The sequence below is a fragment of the Dreissena polymorpha genome, chromosome 4, assembly GCF_020536995.1.
Source record: "Dreissena polymorpha isolate Duluth1 chromosome 4, UMN_Dpol_1.0, whole genome shotgun sequence".
NCBI classification, from domain to species: domain Eukaryota; kingdom Metazoa; phylum Mollusca; class Bivalvia; order Myida; family Dreissenidae; genus Dreissena; species Dreissena polymorpha.
In genome coordinates, this window is record NC_068358.1 from 63,242,915 (window position 1) to 63,266,491 (window position 23,577).

General features: G+C 34.7%; 1 protein-coding gene across 1 annotated transcript; it reads right to left on the bottom strand.

Annotated features, from left to right (window-relative positions):
- Positions 1 to 15,375: 15,375 nt before the first annotated feature.
- Positions 15,376 to 21,839, bottom strand: LOC127876290 (uncharacterized). Its single transcript, XM_052421417.1, has 6 exons — positions 21,646 to 21,839; positions 20,579 to 20,749; positions 18,553 to 18,732; positions 18,052 to 18,396; positions 17,432 to 17,572; positions 15,376 to 15,916 (listed from the first exon to the last, which is right to left on the bottom strand). The coding sequence occupies exons 1-6, from the start codon at positions 21,665 to 21,667 to the stop codon at positions 15,768 to 15,770; spliced, it is 1,008 nt and encodes a 335-aa protein (XP_052277377.1). The 5' UTR covers positions 21,668 to 21,839; the 3' UTR covers positions 15,376 to 15,767.
- Between the last annotated feature and the right edge of the window lie 1,738 nt (positions 21,840 to 23,577).

Below are 23,577 nucleotides of genomic sequence, written 5' to 3' on the forward strand. Positions count from 1 at the left end.
ATCGGATAATAGAATACCATGTTAATACCAGTGTGTACTTACATTTATCCGACACGTCTCGGAAAGCCTCGCCGTGTAAACCTTTCTTCAACTCGTCGCACACAATAACATAGATTTATGTCATGAATATCTAAACAACCACACTCGATCTGCACAAAAGACATGCATGTGTACTTCGTATTGATATTTAAACACAATTATTACGTCGTTGTTTATAGATTTAACGCCTAACTGTTTATAATATTGAATTAATAACGCGTAACTTAGTTTCTTTGTTTCTTAACAAGATGGAAGCTAGCCTAAGCGCTTTTCATGACGTTACGTCACATTGTTTATCTACGCGCGTTGTGTTTCGCAGAAAAAATATTTAAACACAAAATACTCGAAAACTTGATTTTTCCCATTTATAACGCCTACGCCAACAGGTACATCGCATTCTTGTCCATATACATGTCAAATTTTAGCAAACGTGTTCGGCCAGTTTTCAAGACTCCCAAATCGCGGCTATATGCCCCAGCTTAACGAAACTTAGCCCCCTTTATCATTCGTTCGATTGAACGTCATCAATGATGACGTCCAATACATCACTCATTCCATATTGAAATGATTCGGAATATTCTATAACTAGAGTTGCGACACCTTAAGGGTTTCGCGGGATGGAATGAGTGGGAACTAAAAAAATGTGGGTTTGAAAATTTTGGGAAAGAAAATGTGGGAACGAAAAGGCACGACACGACACGATGAGCTGGCTATGACAATACCTCAGGTATTCTCCGAAAACAGCCGAGCGCATATGCATAAGTCAGTGAGTAATACTCAACAAGACTATTGTCAAGCAAATTTGTCCCCTACCGTTTTATTGCCATAGAAACCAGATTTTTTGACGTAGGAACAAAATGAAATCACGTGCATAATGTCCTTATTGCCATCTATCCATGTTTCAAGTTTCATGAAAAAATATTAAGAACTTTAAAAGTTATCGCAGGATTCAGAAAAGTGTGACAGACTGACTGACTGACGGACACAGAGCACAAACCATAAATCCCCTCCGGTGAAACCAGATGTGGACTAATAAAAGCTACGCACGGTGTATAAAATCAGAACCACTGGGTCGAATATGCTGAAACTTGGCCACATTATAGATTATAGTCCAAATTAACAAGCTACAGAATGAGCGTTTTTGGACCAGACAGCGTAAAACATCAACCAATAATGGACAGCACAAAATGGGTAATTTTGTACAAAAAATGTAAACTTTGAGTGGCATTTAATGACCTTTAGACATCAGAAAGTTGCAAATTTTTAATATTCTGCACACTTCGACTTGTTTTTTTTTTACAAATTTAGAAGCATCTATGCTTGGGATGTATAAACCCTGTTATTCAGTGTCAAATTTGGCCAAAAATCACAATACAATCCCAAAAATGGCTAAGCAGCAATGCCCCTTTAACATTATTCCTTATATTTAATTGTATTGTTTAAAAAGATAACTGTGTTACTGTATATTTAATCATAATGGCTCTGTATATCACACATGATAGGGCACTGTTGGGGCTTAAACCCAGAACTCATCTCACATTGTAAGATGCGTTTTTCAATTAAACTACAATGACTGTATCTTGTGAAGTGGAGCCAACATACACCCACATACCGGTAAATGAAAAAATCATTCTGTCCATATATTTGTACTGGGCGTTAGTGAAAGTGAAAGTCTTTTTCCAGGTTTTCCCTGATTTCCAGGTTGGCTGGGAACCATGTTTAACTATGATAAAATGTTCTTTAGATGCCATGTGTATTAATATATAGGTCTATTTTTTTGAGATATTAATGAAAATGCCTTTGGGTATGTGGCGAATATTTTAAAAATCTGCAACTTGATATATGGTGCTAACACGGTAAAATTGTATGAGCCCAAATTATAATAGATGAATGCGTATTATGCTTCTCTGCTTATACTATGACAACATGTTCATACAATGCCATTTTTATTAATATACATGTATATGCCAAATTTATTGAAAAAGACTTGAAAATGTGTGTCGCAAGATACCAAGTAAGAAAAAAATCAGCATTTTTATGTAGGGTCTTCACACGGTAAAATTATTTGTGCCCAAAATAATAAAAGATGAATGCATATTAGGCTTCAATGTTGCTTATACTATGACTACTGGTTCATACGATGCCATTTTTATAAATATCTATGCCAAATTTAATGAAATAGACTTGAAAATGTGTGTCGCCAGGTACCAAGTAAGAAAAAAATCAGCATTTTTATCTAGGGTCTTCACACTGTTAAATTATTTGTGCAAAAATAATAATAGATGAATGCATATTAGGCTTCAATGTTGCTTATACTATGACTACTGGTTCATACGATGCCATTTTTATAAATATCTATGCCAAATTTAATGAAATAGCCTTGAAAATGTGTGTCGCCAGGTACCAAATCAGAAAAAAATCAGCATTTTTATGTAGGATCTTCACACAGTAAAATTATTTGTGCCCAAGTAATAATAGATGAATGCATATTAGGCTTCAATGTTGCTTATACTATGACTACTGGTTCATACGATGCCAATTTTATAAATATCTATGCCAAATTTAATGAAATAGACTTGAAAATGTGTATCCCCAGGTACCAAGTAAGAAAAAAATCAGCATTTTTATGTAGGGTCTTCACACAGTAAAATTATTTGTGCCCCAATAATAATAGATGAATGCATATTAGGCTTCAATGTTGCTTAAACTATGACTACTGGTTCATATGATGCCAATTTTATAAATATCTATGCCAAATTTAATGAAATAGACTTGAAAATGTGTGTCGCCAGGTACCAAGTAAGAAAAAAATCAGCATTTTTATCTAGGGTCTTCACACGGTTAAATTATTTGTGCCCAAATAATAATAGATGAATGCATATTAGGCTTCAATGTTGCCTATACTATGACTAATGGTTCATACGATACCATTTTTATAAATATCTATGCCAAATTTAATGAAATAGCCTTGAAAATGTGTGTCGCCAGGTACCAAATCAGAAAAAAATCAGCATTTTTATGTAGGGTCTTCACACAGTAAAATTATTTGTGCCCAAGTAATAATAGATGAATGCATATTAGGCTTCAATGTTGCTTATACTATGACTACTGGTTCATACGATGCCAATTTTATAAATATCTATGCCAAATTTAATGAAATAGACTTGAAAATGTGTATCCCCAGGTACCAAGTAAGAAAAAAAATCAGCATTTTTATGTAGGGTCTTCACACAGTAAAATTATTTGTGCCCCAATAATAATAGATGAATGCATATTAGGCTTCAATGTTGCTTAAACTATGCCTACTGGTTCATATGATGCCAATTTTATAAATATCTATGCCAAATTTAATGAAATAGACTTGAAAATGTGTGTCGCCAGGTACCAAGTAAGAAAAAAATCAGCATTTTTATGTAGGGTCTTCACACAGTAAAATTATTTGTGCCCAAAAAATAATAGATGAATGCATATTAGGCTTCAATGTTGCTTATACTATGACTAATGGTTCATACGATACCATTTTTATAAATATCTATGCCAAATTTAATGAAATAGACTTGAAAATGTGTGTCGCCAGGTACCAAGTAAGAAAAAATCACCATTTTTATGTAGGGTCTTCACACGGTAAAATTATTTGTTCCCAAATAATGATAGATGAATGCATATTAGGCTTCAATGTTGATTATACTATGACGATATGTTCATACAATGCCATTTTTATTAATATATATGCCAAATTTAATGAAATAGAATTGAAAATGTGTGTCGCCAGGTACCAAGTAAGAAAAAAATCAGCATTTTTATCTAGGGTCTTCACACGGTTAAATTATTTGTGCCAAAGTAATAATAGATGAATGCATATTAGGCTTCAATGTTGCTTATACTATGACTACTGGTTCATACGATGCCAATTTTATAAATATCTATGCCAAATTTAATGAAATAGACTTGAAAATGTGTATCCCCAGGTACCAAGTAAGAAAAAAATCAGCATTTTTATGTAGGGTCTTCACACAGTAAAATTATTTGTGCCCAAGTAATAATAGATGAATGCATATTAGGCTTCAATGTTGCTTATACTATGACTACTGGTTCATACGATGCCAATTTTATAAATATCTATGCCAAATTTAATGAAATAGACTTGAAAATGTGTATCCCCAGGTACCAAGTAAGAAAAAAATCTGCATTTTTATGTAGGGTCTTCACACAGTAAAATTATTTGTGCCCCAATAATAATAGATGAATGCATATTAGGCTTCAATGTTGCTTAAACTATGACTACTGGTTCATATGATGCCAATTTTATAAATATCTATGCCAAATTTAATGAAATAGACTTGAAAATGTGTGTCGCCAGGTACCAAGTAAGAAAAAAATCAGCATTTTTATCTAGGGTCTTCACACGGTTAAATTATTTGTGCCCAAATAATAATAGATGAATGCATATTAGGCTTCAATGTTGCTTATACTATGACTAATGGTTCATACGATACCATTTTTATAAATATCTATGCCAAATTTAATGAAATAGCCTTGAAAATGTGTGTCGCCAGGTACCAAATCAGAAAAAAATCAGCATTTTTATGTAGGATCTTCACACAGTAAAATTATTTGTGCCCAAGTAATAATAGATGAATGCATATTAGGCTTCAATGTTGCTTATACTATGACTACTGGTTCATACGATGCCAATTTTATAAATATCTATGCCAAATTTAATGAAATAGACTTGAAAATGTGTATCCCCAGGTACCAAGTAAGAAAAAAATCAGCATTTTTATGTAGGGTCTTCACACAGTAAAATTATTTGTGCCCCAATAATAATAGATGAATGCATATTAGGCTTCAATGTTGCTTAAACTATGACTACTGGTTCATATGATGCCAATTTTATAAATATCTATGCCAAATTTAATGAAATAGACTTGAAAATGTGTGTCGCCAGGTACCAAGTAAGAAAAAAAATCAGCATTTTTATGTAGGGTCTTCACACAGTAAAATTATTTGTGCCCAAATAATAATAGATGAATGCATATTAGGCTTCAATGTTGCTTATACTATGACTAATGGTTCATACGATACCATTTTTATAAATATCTATGCCAAATTTAATGAAATAGACTTGAAAATGTGTGTCGCCAGGTACCAAGTAAGAAAAAATCACCATTTTTATGTAGGGTCTTCACACGGTAAAATTATTTGTTCCCAAATAATGATAGATGAATGCATATTAGGCTTCAATGTTGCTTATACTATGACGATATGTTCATACAATGCCATTTTTATTAATATATATGCCAAATTTAATGAAATAGAATTGAAAATGTGTGTCGCCAGGTACCAAGTAAGAAAAAAATCAGCATTTTTATGTAGGATCTTCACATGGTAAAATTATTTGTGCCAAAAATAATAATAGATGAATGCATATTAGGCTTCAATGAAGCTTATACTATGACTACTGGTTCATACAATGCCATTTTTAAAAATATGTATGCCAAATTTAATGAAATAGACTTGAAAATGTGTGTCGCCAGGTACCAAGTAAGAAAAAAATCAGCATTTTTATGTTGAGTTTTCACACGGTAAAATTATTTGTGCCCAAAATAATAATAGATGAATGCATATTAGGCTTCAATGTTACTTATACTTATAATGACTACTGGTTCATATGATGCCATTTTTATAAATATCTATGCCGAATTTAATGAAATAGACTTGAAAATGTGTGTCGCCAGGTACCAAGTAAGAAAAAAATCAGCATTTTTATCTAGGGTCTTCACACGGTTAAATTATTTGTGCACAAATAATAATAGATGAATGCATATTAGGCTTCAATGTTGCTTATACTATGACGACATGTTCATACAATGCCATTTTTATTAATATATATGCCAAATTTAATGAAATAGAATTGAAAATATGTGTCGCCAGGTACCAAATAAGAAAAGAATCAGCATTTTTATGTAGGGTCTTCACACAGTAAAATTATTTGTGCCCAAGTAATAATAGATGAATGCATATTAGGCTTCAATGTTGCTTAAACTATGACTACTGGTTCATACGATGCCAATTTTATAAATATCTATGCCAAATTTAATGAAATAGACTTGAAAATGTGTGTCGCCAGGTACCAAGTAAGAAAAAAATCAGCATTTTTATGTAGGGTCTTCACACAGTTAAATTATTTGTGCCCAAATAATAATAGATGAATGCATATTAGGCTTCAATGTTGCTTATACTATGACTACTGGTTCATACGATGCCAATTTTATAAATATCTATGCCAAATTTAATGAAAAAGACTTGAAAATGTGTGTCGCCAGGTACCAAGTAAGAAAAAAATCCGCATTTTTATGTAGGGTCTTCACACGGTAAAATTATTTGTTCCTAAATAATAATAGATGAATGCATATTAGGCTTCAATGTTGCTTATACTATGACGATATGTTCATACAATGCCATTTTAAAAATTATCGATGCCAAATTTAATGAAATAGAATTAAAAATGTGTGTCGCCAGGTACCAAGTAAGAAAAAAATCAGCATTTTTATGTAGGGTCTTCACATGGTAAAATTATTTGTGCCAAAAATAATAACAGATGAATGCATATTAGGCTTCAATGTTGCTTATACTATGACTACTGGTTCATACAATGCCATTTTTACAAATATCTATGCCAAATTTAATGAAATAGACTTGAAAATGTGTGTCGCCAGGTACCAAGTAAGAAAAAATCAGCATTTTTATGTAGGGTCTTCACACGGTAAAATTATTTGTGCCCAAATAATAATAGATGAATGCATATTAGGCTTCAATGTTGCTTATACTATGACTACTGGTTCATACGATGCCAGTTTTATAAATATCTATGCCAAATGTAATGAAATAGACTTGAAAATGTGTGTCGCCAGGTACCAAATAAGAAAAAAATCAGCATTTTTATGTAGGATCTTCACACGGTAAAATTGTTTGTGCCCAAATAATAATACATGTAGATGAATGCATAGTAGGCTTCAATGTTGCTTATACTATGACTACTGGTTCATACGATGCCATTTTTTAAAATATCTATGCCAAATTTAATGAAAAAGACTTGAAAATGTGTGTCGCCAGGTACCAAGTAAGAAAAAAATCAGCATTTTTATGTAGGGTCTTCACACAGTAAAATTATTTGTGCCCAATTAATAATAGATGAATGCATATTAGGCTTCAATGTTGCTTATACTATGACTTCTGGTTCATACGATGCCAATTTTATAAATATCTATGCCAAATTTAATGAAATAGACTTGAAAATGTGTGTCGCCAGGTACCAAGTAAGAAAAAAATCAGCATTTTTATGTAGGGTCTTCACACAGTAAAATTATTTGTGCCCAAATAATAATAGATAAATGCATATTAGGCTTCAATGCAGGGTTGGCATATTGACCGGTCAATTGACTATTGACCGGGCCGGCGGTCAATACCTGGTTAAAACCGGTCAATACTGGTCATTACTGGTCGATTAAAAATTGTAGCATTTAAACATTACAAAGGAGCCATTTTATATAAAATCAATAATTATTCTGTAATTGATAAACTTTTTTCTGAGTTATTTATTTTTTTAAAAATCTTTAAAGCTGTAAAAAGTTACTTCTTAATTATTTATGGAAACAGCCTCAAATACATAAGGACTAAGGCAATATCTTTATCTCAGTGTATCACATCTGTTACTAATTAGCCGGATTTACATAAATTCCAGGTTGATAAACACAACAAGGTAAAGGTACCTTGTAGTCGGTCAGATATAATAATAATACAGTTAGTAAGGCTCGTACCCTGGGTACGGTAAATATACTAAAACGTACGCGGAAATTTTAACACTAAATCGGTTGTTGTCGGCTATTTTGTAAAAATTAATTATGTTTACATTTATGTAAATTTTCTGTTAAATGGCATTTATATTATCAAAACTCATAGTTAAAATCAATAATGTGATTTAATTTTAAATCTTAAATTGTTTAAAGTCGCGTCATTGTATGACGTCGTCAAGTATAATATTTTCCGCGACATCGCACGTTAACTTTTAACCGTCATAGATTTTTTAAAAGAAACATTATTTGGTTACCAAGGTCCGTTAAATGGGGAACACCATATTCGGTATTTATATTATGTTTTAACAATTAATTAATGCTGTGTAATAAATATTGTTTAAGATATTTCGATATTTATTGAAAATGTTTCAAAATGTTATTTATGAAACCTCTTATTCTAATGAGTGTATGCTATTATATTATACTTTGAAAAGCATATCGGTTGTACTATAATCTTATTATTCATTTATTACTGTTAATTTCATTTATTGTAGAGAATCGTCAATGTTACATCTAGTCGCCAATGCTTGTTGTCAGTGTTAGTCTTAAATGCTTGTGATCATTGTCGTCGATGTTAGTCGTCAATCCTTATCGTCATTATACATGTACATGAAGGAAATAAAAGCAGAAACAGAGACGTATTCTTGATTACTTGCTTATTCCTACGGCGTCCTCTCAACACTCATACTAAAAAGCATGTTGATGCAGATTTTTTAAAAGAGAAGTTTGTTTAAGGTAAACAATATTGTTTTACGTTAATCGGTAGCATGTTTAACAACATCGGATTTTTGGCGGATATACAACTCGGATACAATCTAATATTTGCGGGTATGTTTAAGTTTATTTACCGTACCCAGGGTACATGTAAGTAAAATTAAGAGTACCCGGGGTACATGTACCGGTAAGTAGTACCCGAGCCGAGAATGATCAATCGAGCCTTAGTAAGTGAGTGATGGTGTATGGGATAACATGCACTGAGGGTGTATATTTTTCACGAACAAGTCAATTGAAGGTGTTAGAGATGCATTGATCCATAAGATTAAAAAGGGTAATTAACCACGGGCTTATTAAAATTAAAATGATGACATTACATTGTACCGGCTGTTTATTGTTGTATACTGTAAGCTTGCAATATTTTAAATAATGTAAACAACTTACCTTGTATTAAGTTGGCACATTGTTGTCAGGTGTAGAAACTTTTTATACTTATTTCTGTTTAGTTGCACTGGCTGAACCAAAAGAATTATGTAGTCGTTTCTAAATAATCACGAAACAACCTACTAATGCATATATGCTTGCCAGTTACTGAGTTTGTGCATATCCATTCATTATCGGCCTTGGCAAACAGCGTAGAATCAGAGACGCCGTGTGATGTCTGCTATTTCGTTACACTGAAGATTTTCATATCCGCGGGTGTTTTTATGTCAAATGTTATGGTTTTTCAATAGATCGTATACTTATCTTCAAAACAGCGAATGAGCATTCACTTTACATCATTCCTGATGATCTTATTTTGTAAATAATTTCTGAGCGTTAATTCCTACGTTGCTATGTCGTCAGCCATTTTGACGGTTGGTTTGTTAACTTTCGGTTTCCACTACAAACGAAATTAATTGATTTGCTGCTTGCGTTTTTTTATTGATTAAATAATAAATTATTAAACCCTAATAATGTAATTGTCTGAATATCATTTATATTCAAGATATTATCGGATAGACAGAATACCATTCTAATACCAGTGTGTACTTACATTTATCTCGGAAAGCCTAGCCGTGTAAACCTTTCTTTAACTCGTCGCACTCAATACGTTGAATAACACATAGATTTATGTCATGTTCATTAAAAAACCACAATGTGCACAAAAGACATGCATGTGTACTACCGATTGATATTCAAACACAATTATTACGCCTTTGTTTATCGATTAAACGCCTAACTGAACTAATAACGCGTAACGTCAGTTTCTTTGTTTCGTAGCAAGATGGAAGCTAGCCTAAGCGCTTTTCATGACGTCACGCGCGCGTGCCCTTTCCCATAAAAATATTTAAACGCAAAATACTCGAAAACTTGATTTTTCCCAGGTATAACGCCTACGCCAACAGGTAGATCGCATTCTGGTCCATATACATGTCAAATTTCAGCAAACGTGTTCGGCCAGTTTTCAAGACTCCCAAATCGCAGTGATTTGCCTCAGCTTAACGAAACTTAGCCCCCTTTATCATTCGTTCGAATGAACGTCATCAATGATGACGTCCAATACATCACTCATTCCATACGCAGACCGCGTTTTAATTAAATATACTCCGGCCTTTTAGAAGTGCAAATTAAAAGACCACGTGTTAATAACGTGCTAATAAATACGATGCGGTTTTATGTAAACCTTGCGCTATTTAGAGACGCGAATCAAGTTTCTTATTTCCTATCCCAAAATATCGTTGTTTTTCTTCTACTGTTTAACATATGGCCTTGTCGATATGCATACAAAGATTGTCTTACATAAAAAAACGTTTGTACCAAATCATGCACGTGCCATTTAAGAGTCTTCTCATCCTATATTAAAGAACAAACATGGAATAATGTAAGTTTCCTTTGCGCTTCATGACCCGTCTATTTATCTGGTCTGGCACACAAACCTCTAGACAGGCCGGTATGTATGTTATTATGCGCGAAATGTAAACGAATCCTTGATCATCCGCGCACATGCTGGATAATTAAGCCCAAGAGAAGGCCAGCAAGTCTCGTCCTTGAAAACGATCTGCCGAAACTGGGCCAGGCATGTAAAGATAACGCCTGAAAACTTTTAAATTGAATGGCCCGACGTTATATATTTATGCCCCCCTTCGAAGAAGAGGGGGTATATTGTTTTGCACATGTCGGTCGGTCCGTCGGTCCGTCCGTCGGTCGGTCCGTCCACCAGATGGTTTCCGGATGATAACTCAAGAACGCTTAGGCCTAGGATCATGAAACTTCATAGGTACATTGATCATGACTGGCAGATGACCCCTATTGATTTTCAGGCCACTAGGTCAAAGGTCAAGGTCACAGTGATTCAAAATAGTAAAATGGTTTCCGGATGATAACTCAAGAATGCTTAGGCCTAGGATCATGAAACTTCATAGGTACATTGATCATGACTGGCAGATGACCACTATCGATTTTCAGGTCACTAGGTCAAAGGTTAAGGTCACATTGACTCGAAACAGTAAAATGGTTTCCGGATGATAACTCACGGTTGCTTACGCCTAGGATCATGAAACTTCATAGGTACATTGATCATGGCTGGCAGATGACCCCTATTGACTTTCAGGTCACTAGGTCAAAGGTCAAGGTCACAGTGACTCGAAACAGTAAAATGGTTTCCGGATGATAACTCAGGAATGCTTACGCCTTGGATCATGAAACTTCATAGGAGCATTGATCATTACTGGCAGATGACCCCTATTGATTTTCAGGTCACTAGAAAAAAGGTCAAGGTCACAGTGACTCGAAATAGTAAAATGGTTTCCAGATGATAACTCAAGAATACTTACGCCTAGGATCATAAAACTTCATAGGTACATTGATCATGACTGGCAGATGACCCCTATCAATTTTCAGGTGACTAGGTCAAAGGTCAAGGTCACAGTGAATTGAAACAGTAAAATGGTTTCCTGATGATAACTCAAGAACTTTTAGGCCTAGGATCATGAAACTTCATAGGTACATTGATCATGACTGGCAGATGACCCCTATTGATTTTCAGGTCACTAGGTCAAAGGTCAATGTCACAGTGACAAAAAACGTATTCACACAATGGCTGCCACTACAACTGACAGCCCATATGGGGGGCATGTATGTTTTACAAACAGCCCTTGTTCGGAATTGTATCAAGTCAATTTATTTTTGTTTAAATAGATGCATTGTTCGTAAATTGGGAATACTTTCAAAGCATCAGGTCAGATCTGTGTCATGGAAAATATGATGATACCATAATGGTGTGCTGAATTGCATGTCGACGTAGTTTTAATTGATATCACATATACAGCAAGTTAATTTGTACATTGTTTTTTTTTTTAGAGCAACGGCCATACCCTCGTGTAACTGCCTAATATGGGCCATAAACTTTGTCTAAAACTCTTGGATAATAGAAACGTATTGAAGTTTGGTCTAGATTTCATGTGTAGCGTAATTGAATGTCAAACGTATTTAATCTTAGTTATATAAACAAGACAAGTCTCTGAATGATTTATAACTATTTCTTTTATTTTTCTATTAAAATACTTTCTAACACCAATTCTAAAATTATATTCATAAGTCTCAGTGTTTCTTTCAAATCTAACCGCAGAACGTCCTTTCTACATAAAACATCTCGTTTTATACTGAAATACACATCAAAATAAAATAACACTATTCCTTATAACATAGTTGATTGGTCAAAGCGTTCTACTGACTACTCGTTGATTTCTAATTGTTTTGGTCAAAGAGTTCCCTTTCTACTTGTTACTTGCCGATTGGCTGACCGCTAAAGTACTGTTTCAAAATGACACTCCCCGGGAATGTAGTAACCAAATTATTCATGTGTTTACCCATTTATCGAATAATCCTTTCAGACATCTGATTTGACTACTTGTGGTGATAATAAGTTATTATTGTAATCGTCTTCATCGTATAGTTCAATGGATGTGAGAGATAATTTAATAACATTTTGATTCCCGCTGCAGTACTTTGTATGTCTGGTGATAATAAGGTATTTTGTAAATACATTTTTAACATTCTCTTATATAATTAAAACATCTATTTAATTTCTGAAATGCATGCATGATTTTGTCATATTATTAAAACATCTCTTGATAATTTCTGAAATACAATTATGATAATTAAATTTACTTATCAATTCCTATCACATTATTAATATTATCTGTAATTAAATTTCTATCATATTGTTATATAGTATAACATAATATTTATGTTATATGAATAAACAATATGCATATGCTGTTACGTTACACATGGACAATGATTTTTTTTTTTTATTCTAAACAGTGAACACGGTTGATGATTCATCCTTTTTAAAGCAAGGGCAATAACAGTTGTGGTCCGAAGTGTGCATGTTTGGTTTGTTCTAAGATCCTTATGTCATATAAAAAGCTGTACAGTTATTTTTAAAATATGTCTTACCTTGCATAAAATCATTTTAATTTTCTGTTTAACACCTGTTTATAAACGTAATCTTCGTTTCACATGTTGCCCTAACACAATTCTGTACTGAAAAGAACTCTGCACGATCAAACTACTGTAACATAATTTAAAGCATAAGTCAATTTATATTCCAACGCAACACTCTTACGCTTATACATTTACTTACTCATGTTTGATACGTTAGTGCATGTATAAGATCGTTAAAACACGTTATTTACACAGTTACTCGATTCTTCGCGCGTCTGTTGGGTCGTGTGTTGTTATATATTTGTTTATTGGTATTTTTGTCATATCATTGCGTGTTTCGCACCTATTCGCACTTGCAGCATATGCGAAATCAATCTAAGTTGGTTTTTAGTGTACATAGTAGCGTATGCGAAATCAATCTAAGCTGGTTTTTCGTGTACTTAGTAGCGTATGCGAAATCAATCTAAGCTGGTTTTTCGTGTACTTAGCAGCGAAAGCGAAATCAGTCTAAGCTGGTTTTTAGTGTGCTTAGCAGCGAAAGCGAAATCAATCTAAGCTGGTTTTTAGTGTACTTAGCAGCAAAAGCGAAATCAATCTAAGCTGTTTTCCAGTGTACATAGTGAAGCATAGCCTTTGAGAATGGCCACCAACGCCCGCGCAGAGATTTGACTGGTTTCAAGCTACCAACATCCGCGCAGAGATTTGACTGGTTTCAAGCTACCAACGACCGCGCAGAGATTTGACTGGTTTCAAGCTACCAACGTCCGCGCAGAGATTTGACTGGTTTCAAGCTACCAACGTCCGCGCAGAGATTTGACTGGTTTCAAGCTACCAACGACCGCGCAGAGATTTGACTGGTTTCAAGCTACCAACGTCCGCGCAGAGATTTGACAGGTTTCAAGCTACCAACGTCCGCGGAGAGATTTGACTGGTTTCAAGCTACCAACCTCCGCGCAGAGATTTGACTGGTTTACAGCTAAGCTCTTGTCATATCCCTTATGCCAATACAAACGACATAATGATGATCGATTCAAATACTTGTATAATGTATGGTTTAAACTAGATATTTCAGTTTGATGTTGCTTTATTCTTCTATTTCAATGATATACACTTGTTTACATGAGATAAAATGTACATAAGTGCACACTTTTAAATTAAATTAATAACAAAAATGCAAATTGATAATTTTTACAGATCCGGTAAGATTTGCAGTGGTCACCATTGGGAAAGTAACCTCTTCGGGCAGTTATAATGGTCGCAAAATAACTGAATTCGTGTTGGTAACAAGCAGCGACATACATACAGTCTTCATGAAAAAACAACAACATGACAACAAATGCAAATACGTGTTTAGTACCGTTTGTATAACTTATATCAACATAATGTACGAAAGACAGCCATGTATAACGAAATGTATACAAATTCATAGACGATTTATATGTACAAAAAAGTTGAAGAAGCATAAGGCAATTTAAGCAAACCTTACGAAAAAAACAAACTCGAGTGAACTTAAATTACCACGAACAATCTGTTCATATAATATTGAGCCGTGCTCTGTAGAAAGAGGGTTTTAATGCATGTGCGTGAAGTGTCGTCCCAGATAATTCTTTGCAGTCCGCACAGGCTAATCAGGGACGACACTATCAGCTTTTATTGTATTTTCGTTAAAATATAAGCAAAAATCTAGTTTAGGCGAAAAGTATCGTCCCTGTTTAGCCTGTGCGTACTGTACAGGCTAATCTGGGACGACACTTGACGCACATGCATTAAACCCCCTTTTCACAGAGCACGGCCCATATACATGTTCACAAAACACACCGGTTAAAAAAATGTGAAAAAAATGTATTCATGGAGATAGAACACTGTCACTGAATAAGGCATTAAAATTATAATCTATAACTTAATAAACAATAAACTGAATCGTGTTCTTGCAATGTAATCAAGAAATCTTACGTTGCATCAGTGAATTGAGTATTTTGCTAAATACTATTTGTAATATATACTCACGCAACACACAGATACATACCGTAGATCATATACGAATGCTTAGAAATAAAACATGCAAACCTTGTCAAATGACCAGGAACAAAGTTTCCAAAGCATAATGCCGATAATTTAATCACCATAGTCTTTAACCCATTTATGCCTAGTGGACTCTCCCATCCTTCTAACCCTGGATCAATTTATTTCCAAAATTAGGGATGTCTAGTATATTTATTTCTATATTTAGAATATTTCTTACAGAAATTCCTTTAAGCAAACAGCGTAGACCCAGATGAGACGCCGCATTATGCGGCGTCTCATCTGGGTCTACGCTGTTTGCAAAGGCCTTTTTTTCTAGACGCTAGGCATAAATGGTTTAATGATTACTATTTAGACACCCACACTAATCTCAATTTGGAAATAACACACTTCCATCCCCAAGACGGATCACATAACACCTGTGATCGTGCATTTTTAGAGGTAAACTGTTTTTGCACAATCGTTTATTGTTATTGGACCATTTATATTTGTCCCAGGCAAACAGTTTTCTTCAAAGATCCTCCACATAATATTGATTATCGTGCCATTTTCTTGAAGTTGTGTGCATAGCAACATTGCATTAACAAATCTTACAATAAATTCATTATTGCCATCATTGCATAGGACTTCAAATAATACTGATTTAAAAAAATGTAGACACATATGTTCACCAAGTACAGACATGATTAACTGGTATCAACATCATCAAGTCGTCGTCGCTTGTCCTTTTTTGTTTTTTCTGTCGTTCTTCTTCTTTCTTTTCTCGCCCTTTCCCTCTCCCTGGGGTTTAGGATGCCTTTTCTTCTGTCGCCTTTGGCATTTTTTGTCACATTCTTCAACGTTGCCGCCTGTCCCTAAAATACTAAACATTTTAAAGAAGTGCCCTTAAGATTGTGTTATGGAAATCCAAAGAATTGAATTGCTTAAGATATAACTCATCTTAGTGTGTTCATTACAATACGGGATCCGCGTCATGCAAAAATGGGTCTTATACCATATGCGTAGCTCCAGACCAGCCTGCGCATCCATACAGTCTGGTCTTGAACTACCCTCTCCGCTAAAGAAACCGCGAACCATTTGGGTGGCTTAATAGTGGACAGGGTAGCACCTTACCAAACTGCAAATATGGTATAAAACCCATTTTCGCATGACACGCGGTGATTTTGTTTGACGCGTTACAATTATATTTAGGACGCAGGACTAGCTGTAACAACTGACTTGCTTAATAGTTCGTGATAAATATAACATTGATATAATACTGTGTTTTTTTTCACAATTAAGGTAGCGCAGCGTGTAATGGGCACCTTTTCAAATATAATCTAATGTATTATTATCTTAATGAGCATCATTTCACTGAACTTCATGCACATTTTAGGTAGGCTTGCATTGCTTTTAAAAAAATATACATATTTTTTCAAAACCACCCCACGCTCGGCTTTTGTCCAGTGTATTTGCACCCCTGGGGTATATGAAAGTTTCATAATTCATCCAGATTTCCAAATATTGGCATGCAGTTGGTGTGTACAGATGCAGTAAAGGTGTTTAAAGTTTAAACAAGATGAACTAAGTATTATTTTGCAGACATTTATTTTTTATAACTTGTTATCTATGGAAGAGCGCCATGAAATGTATATGGTTTCAGCCAAGTAGAAATTGGGTTGGTTAAAAACAACGTGTCATAAAATTCAAAATAGTATCATTTAAGTAATATTTAGAACTTAGTTTGTATAGATACACTATACACAGCAAAAATACCAAAAAATAGACAGATTTACCGTTTACTTTTTGAAATTAAAATAAAAATGAAAAATGCATGATTCGTATTTTCAGCAGTAAATCTTTCAATTTAGCCATAACGTTTTTTTTTAATTTAAAAAATTGAAAAATGTGTATAAAAATTGCAACATATTTAACAATAAACATGGCTTATATGCTATATTAAATCAAATAACGTTAGAAAAGAAATAAAACGCGTCGCAAAAAGTATGCGTTGTCGGCAGGTATGATATTTAAAATCAAATAACGTTAGAAAAGAAATAAAACGCGCCGCAAAAAGTATGCGTTGTCGGCAGGATTCGAATCTGCGCGGGAAGATCCCAAAGGATTTCTAGTCTATCGCCTTAACCACTCGGCCACGCAACTTCACAATAGTCCTTACTCTAATGTTTCGTCCTCGATTAGCCTGTGCAGTCCGTACAGGCTAATCAGGGAAGACACTGTTCGCTTAATCTGGATTATCTGGATTATCTGGATTCACTAAGAATTCATTTAAACAAAAAAATACCATACACGCGGAAAGTGACACTGTTCGCACATGCACTGAACCCCGTTTTCCGACAGCGATGCTTAAATAATTTTATTCGCTCTACCTGGTGTTTTAGGCGTCGTCTCTGGACCGGAAGTTTGGTCCACGACCTGCGGCGCCGTATTCGAAGCCTTCACGTCGAGTTTCAAGCTACCCTTGATCGTGATTTCATTGCAGACGTTTTCTGTTATTTCCGTGGCGGAGACTGCAATTGAAATATCGTTTGATATTTGTCCGCTCTCTTCTTTTACATATACAACGCGTACGAAGTACTATGATTTCAACGTTAACCCATTTATGCCTAGTGAACTCTCCCATCCTTCTAAATTGGATCATTTTTTTCCCAAAATTAGGGATGTCTAGTATATATATATTTCTATATTTAGAATATTTCTTACAGAAATTCCTTTAAGCAAACAGCGCAGACCCTGATGAGACGCGGCATCTCATCTGGGTCTACGCTGTTTGCCAAGGCATTTTTTCTAGACGCTAGGCATAAATGGGTTAATCCTGGAACGGGCCGACAAACTTTATCGTAACAATACTATACATGCGTAGTCACCACATAATGCACGGTATTGTTTGTTAACGCATTGGAATATACGTAATAGTCATTATTTGCATGAAAAACATGTACGTTTGTGCACGATTTGATATCGTTGATTTTGAATATATGATACTTACATTTGAAGCATAGGGCAAAGCCTTTTCCACTTTGGGTGAAACTACTGACGTGAAAGGTGAAGGTCACTTTGGTATCGTTGAAGTCCGAAACCACCTGCACCACTCCGCTTTTCAGATGCGACAAATCCCTGGTGGATTTTGACGTCACGTTAAAAAAGTCGTCCTCGCCAAGGTCTACGTCATAAAGAGCGGAAACGTAAAGCCTCTTTCCAACATGTACGACAAGCGTCAAGTTGTGCGTTCGTTCTCCTTCACGGTCACCATAGTTCCATGGGAATTCCGAATGGCTCCGAATTATACCAGAATCCCTGCTCAAAATACCACCGTCGCTGATGTTGAGGATTTCTGTAAAGGTTTGTAATTTTTAAATGTTTTACTAGTTCCACACTACTGTTACGCTGTTAATTAGTGTTTACACGTGCATTTGCAAGAATCGCAAGTCTAATCATTATGCACTTTTTAGGATAACAGCTGCGTACTAGCGTTGTTTACAATACTCACTTGTTGCATTATGGAAGCACCGGTAGCTCTTGATATTCAGGAACTCGAGGTTCCGATTGTAGCATGAGTCGCCGGAGCGCACAATTCGCTCTGCGGGGTAAACGGGCGACAGTAGGCACGTCCGGTTCCAGTGGCAATCCATGACGTCGATGAGCAGCGACGCGGACTCTCCCTTGCATACTACATTAAAAACAATTAAAATATGTCGTCAATCAATAAAAAATACACGGAAAGTAACTACAATATAACTATTCAAATATACAAATAGTTATCAATCAGGAACACTGTCAGTTTGTTATTAATTAACCGTCTGACTTAAATTTTCTATCAAAAAGTATAGTTATTAGATGTTCAATTTACAAAGCGAAATACGATTTTTAAAGACCCGCGTCATGCGAAAATAGGTTTTATGTCACATGCGGCCATAGTGTCCATTAAGGTGAAAAGCTGTGTTAGACAGCTTCGCCGAACAATACAAAATCCGAGCGAAAATAGAAAACGTGAAACCTACAAAATTGTATCCCATTTACAATAAAAGTTTTTTTTTGAAGTACAGCGGAAAAAAATCCCAATTCTGCATGTGCTTACCGGTATATGGAAATTAAAGGAATGCAGGATTGCGTTTTGCAACGATGGAAACTGCGGATTCAGCGTGAAATTAATTAATCCAATAACAGGATACAACAGTTTTACAGGCAACTATCGAAATCAATACAGTTTGAGTGTACTCATTAATATTTGTCATATCGTCAGCACCGGGGCGTTTACACTTAAAGGTTATGTTCTCATATTAAGTAAGTACTGCCGTACTGCATTCTGTGCACTTGTATATTTTATATCATATTATAAGTGTTGTTTTCCAATCATGATATTTGTTTTACCAAAATTTGTTTTTCAAAATTGATCTTTTAATTACAATAAAGAGTTAAGATTTAAATGAGCCGAAGTTCCAGCAGTGGGATCTTGGGCTCTCATTCCATGAATTACATACCATGCGCCAAAGTATTACGGGCAGTTATTTAAAAGCTTTTCTCTTAACTTAAGCGAACTCGAATTAAATTTGTTATCGATATTTTAAGAATTATACCACTGATTTGAACAATATATTTAATGATCGGGATGCTTACCGATGCTATTGAAGATCGAATGAGTCGCGTTCAGAGAAAACTGGGCTTAATGCATAAGCGTAAAGTGTCGTCCCAGATTAGCCTGTGAAGTTCGCACAGGCTAATCAGGGACGACCCTTTCCGCTTTTAAGGTATTTTTCGTTTAAAGGAAGTCTCTTCTACACGAAAATCCATTTAAGCCGGAAATTGTCGTCCCTGATCAGCCTGTGCGGACTACACAGGCTAATCTGGGACGACACTTTACGCACATGCTTTATGCCCAGTGTTCTCAGAACGCGACTCGAATAATAAAGGATTTTTCGGAAAACCATGAAAAGAGGTCTATTGAAGAAAGCACGTATAAATAATTGAAATATGAATAGATAATTCGCGTTTGGTCGTTTTGGACATTTTACCGACCAAAATAAAAATAAAGTACGATTGAAAATCGTTAAAATAATAATGCGCTCAAATACATTTTTTTTCCAAAGTATCGTCGAGAGAGAGGTACTGATTAAGTGCTTCGAGTAAATACATAACGTTCGTTCCAGGCAGTCATTAGAGTACACAACTGTACTCCATTTGCAGCAATCTTTTTCGACAAAAAACATATTTAAATGCATTTCTTACAAAGTAAAAAGTTCCCTGATATGTTTCGGAAAGATGCCCTTTTAAAATACATCGAATAACTTTCGGAGTATTCGGGCTTTAAGCTAAGATTTAGTTAAAAAAAACACTGGGCACAGAAAGAAGTTGTTCCAAGTAGCATGCGTGCCTAAATACGATGAAATTACGGTATTTCATACGAAGACATTGTGTTCTGCATTTCATAAAAAAACCTGCTGGTTTACTTGTCTCATAGTACGAAGTTTCCCAGGAAGCACGTTCACTCAAATACGATGAAGGTATTTCATGCTTACCTCTGGCATCACACGTGCCGAAACCAGCCTCATATTGAATGTCGGTGATCACGTCGCCGTCACCGCAGTCCATAAAGAGCGCCGGCGACGTTGTATTGACTTCGATACAAGAGTCGTACATTGTGACCTCGACAGCTGACGAGTCATTTACCAACAAGAACGCCATTACAGCTGGGGAGAAAATATCCTTAGAGGTTAGTGAAGTATTGACGTTAGAAGTGCACGTATTCAAAAATATAAATAAACTGAACGCGCTCACCGGTAATTATTTATTTTTTTCAATTTCGATTGATGATCTTTATCCATTTTACTTAATATTAAATGTTACGCAATAAAGAGAAAGACAATCGGTATACATAACATTAAACCCTCGCTATGTGAAAACGGGAATTAAATAAAAGTGTCGTCCCAGATTAGCCTTAAGACATATTAGACAGGCCAATCAGGAACGAAACTTTCCGCTTTATGGTATTTTTCTTTGAAATGAAGTGTTTTTATAGTAAAAATACTGTTTAGGCGGAAAGTTTCGTCCCTGATTAGCTTTCCTGCCTGCACCGGCAAATCTGGTCGAGGCGTAACGCGCATGCATTAAGCCCCGTTTTCCCAGTGCGCGGCTAGTTTAACAAATCAATCACTGAACTTAACCAAAACTGCATCCGACGATTTGCTTGTGCAGTATGGCCTGTGATATATTCTTCATTCTTGTTAACAACAACGTTTGAAATATTTGTTAATATGCGTAGACATAATTATAATTTTAAGTATACCAGTACTTAAATAGACTTGTTGTTACACATAATCATTATATAATATAATTAGTAAAATTATACACAGATATTATAACACTTGTGTATAGACATATGTATTACTGTATAAATTTTGTGTTGTATAACGTTATGAATCCATAATAATAATAATTATACGAATTCATAATTATACTTGTATTAAGGCATAATTATGATTGTACGCGGACATTATTAAAATTGTATAAATAGATAGTTATTGCAAGACGTACGTATAATTATAGGTATTTATAATAAATATTGTAAACATACATGTGAACTTACCGAAAAGTGAAATCCAAACCATAGTGGTTTTATGTGGAATGAAGAGAACGTTTAGACAAGTCTGTTAGAAAATGCGTGGATACAGAAGGAGGAAAAACCCTATCTAACTAGGATGGCCAACAACAGATGCCCAGGTTTAAATCTATGTTATTTACAGTTGGTTAGCAATACAAACGTTCTTTTATAAAGTTTCTTTTATACTCGTCTGTTCGGACAATTATATTTAGATTAATGAAAATTCGCTTACTACAGTTACTTTTATACTCGTCTTTTCGGACAATTATATTTAGATTAATGAAAATTCGCTTACAAAGTTTGGAAGAAATGGGTGTTTTTTAAGAGTGAGAGGAAACCTTTGTTTTGGTTGGTTGTTTCGCTATAAAACTAAACCAGGATGAAGTTAGCTGTTTTGGGGTTGGATAAATTACGCGCAACCTTGTTTTATGGCCAGTGAAATAATGGTATGATAGGAGTTTAAGTAGAAAGGCGGAAAGAAGTTTGCATTGACAGTAAAAATAGAATCTTTAAACCACATGTGCTAAACAGCTGGTTATAAATACCCGTTTAGTTTACGCAATCTCGTGTGAAAGTGCGGAAAAAAATACCAACACAGGCTATGGATATAGAATTGGGGATTTTGAGTATTTCACATATAACATGGCCATTAAAATGATTGAATGGTTTGATGAATAATTATAATAATGTGCTTAATGCACGAGTATGATTTAACCTCGATTGTAGGGGACTTATTTGTGGTGTGAAAAATAAATATTAAAATTAGCAAAGGATTCATTAACAAAAGATGTGTTAAGTATTTGAAACATTACCTAGATCTTGAAACAGAAATAAAATCTATTGATGAGCAGACGATTAAAAGATAAGGACGACTTTATGATAATGATTCATTCTTTCTGTTTTATTTACAAAACTCGCACGACCGATATTTAAATACAACTTGAAACGATTACCGGTATAATAACACATCATTTATGGTGACAAAAGACAAAACTCCCAAAACTTTCGATTTTCACAAATAACTTTTAAGGCTTTTGCCTAAAAAGATTACAATTATCGATCAAAATCACGCGTTTCACTTAAATAATATTCATATTAATTTGCATTAGTTTAGGTTGTTTGTTTCATTCGAATCTTTCTAAATTCTTAATTTTTTGGTGGAAAGAAAATCCGTATATTGTATTTTCGGAAGGGTTGTGGAACAAACTCCATGATCACATAATTAAATTGCGGTATAACCTCATTAACTTTGAAATACACACTCACTGCTATAATAAGAAATAATATAGAAACGGAACAAAAATATGACAAGAATTTTATTTTAATCCGATGGTAAAATACAGAGAAATATGGTGTCTTTTTCAGTTGAACATGTGCGTAAAAAAACTTTTAAAAATACGACCCAAGCAAAGACACACTAATTTATACAGATTTTGAGGGGAAAAGAATGCATTAAAGCTATTTTATTTAAAACACAAAATGAGAAAATTAATTTAAATCCGCCTTTCTATTTTTAACCGTTCTTACATTTAGCTACCTGTTAACAAGTAGAAACACGTATTGATAGCTCTTCACTCAAAAACACAGTGAAGATATTCAATCGTGCTACATCGGCTATCTCCGGACTCATCCGTAAGATAGGCAGATTTAAGCAATAAATCGTCTGCTGACCCAGAGTGTGAAGATTGTAAGATAATCCTGCGATTTGCACATACTGCTAAATACTAAATAGAGCGCCACATTCACGGCCGTTAATCACGCGCGCCACCTCTTTTTTGAGACGCATTAAAAATAAGCCAATGTAACATCCGAGGTGGCGCTCAGGCCCAGATCTTTTGAAATTTCGTGGATAATTTTACAGGCAGATTAGGTTTTAAATGTTGTTTTTTTCACAAATTACGAATTTTTGTTTTAAAA

Bases quoted from the DNA above. Each gene is read 5' to 3' on its own strand.
- LOC127876290 (XM_052421417.1), bottom strand. From the start codon at position 21,667: ATGGTTTGGATTTCACTTTTCG. The intron at 20,750-21,645 runs GTAAGTTCACAT...TTTTCTCCCCAG, and splicing joins GGTTTGGATTTCACTTTTCG to CTGTAATGGCGTTCTTGTTG. The intron at 18,733-20,578 runs GTAAGCATGAAA...TTTTTAATGTAG, and splicing joins CGGCACGTGTGATGCCAGAG to TATGCAAGGGAGAGTCCGCG.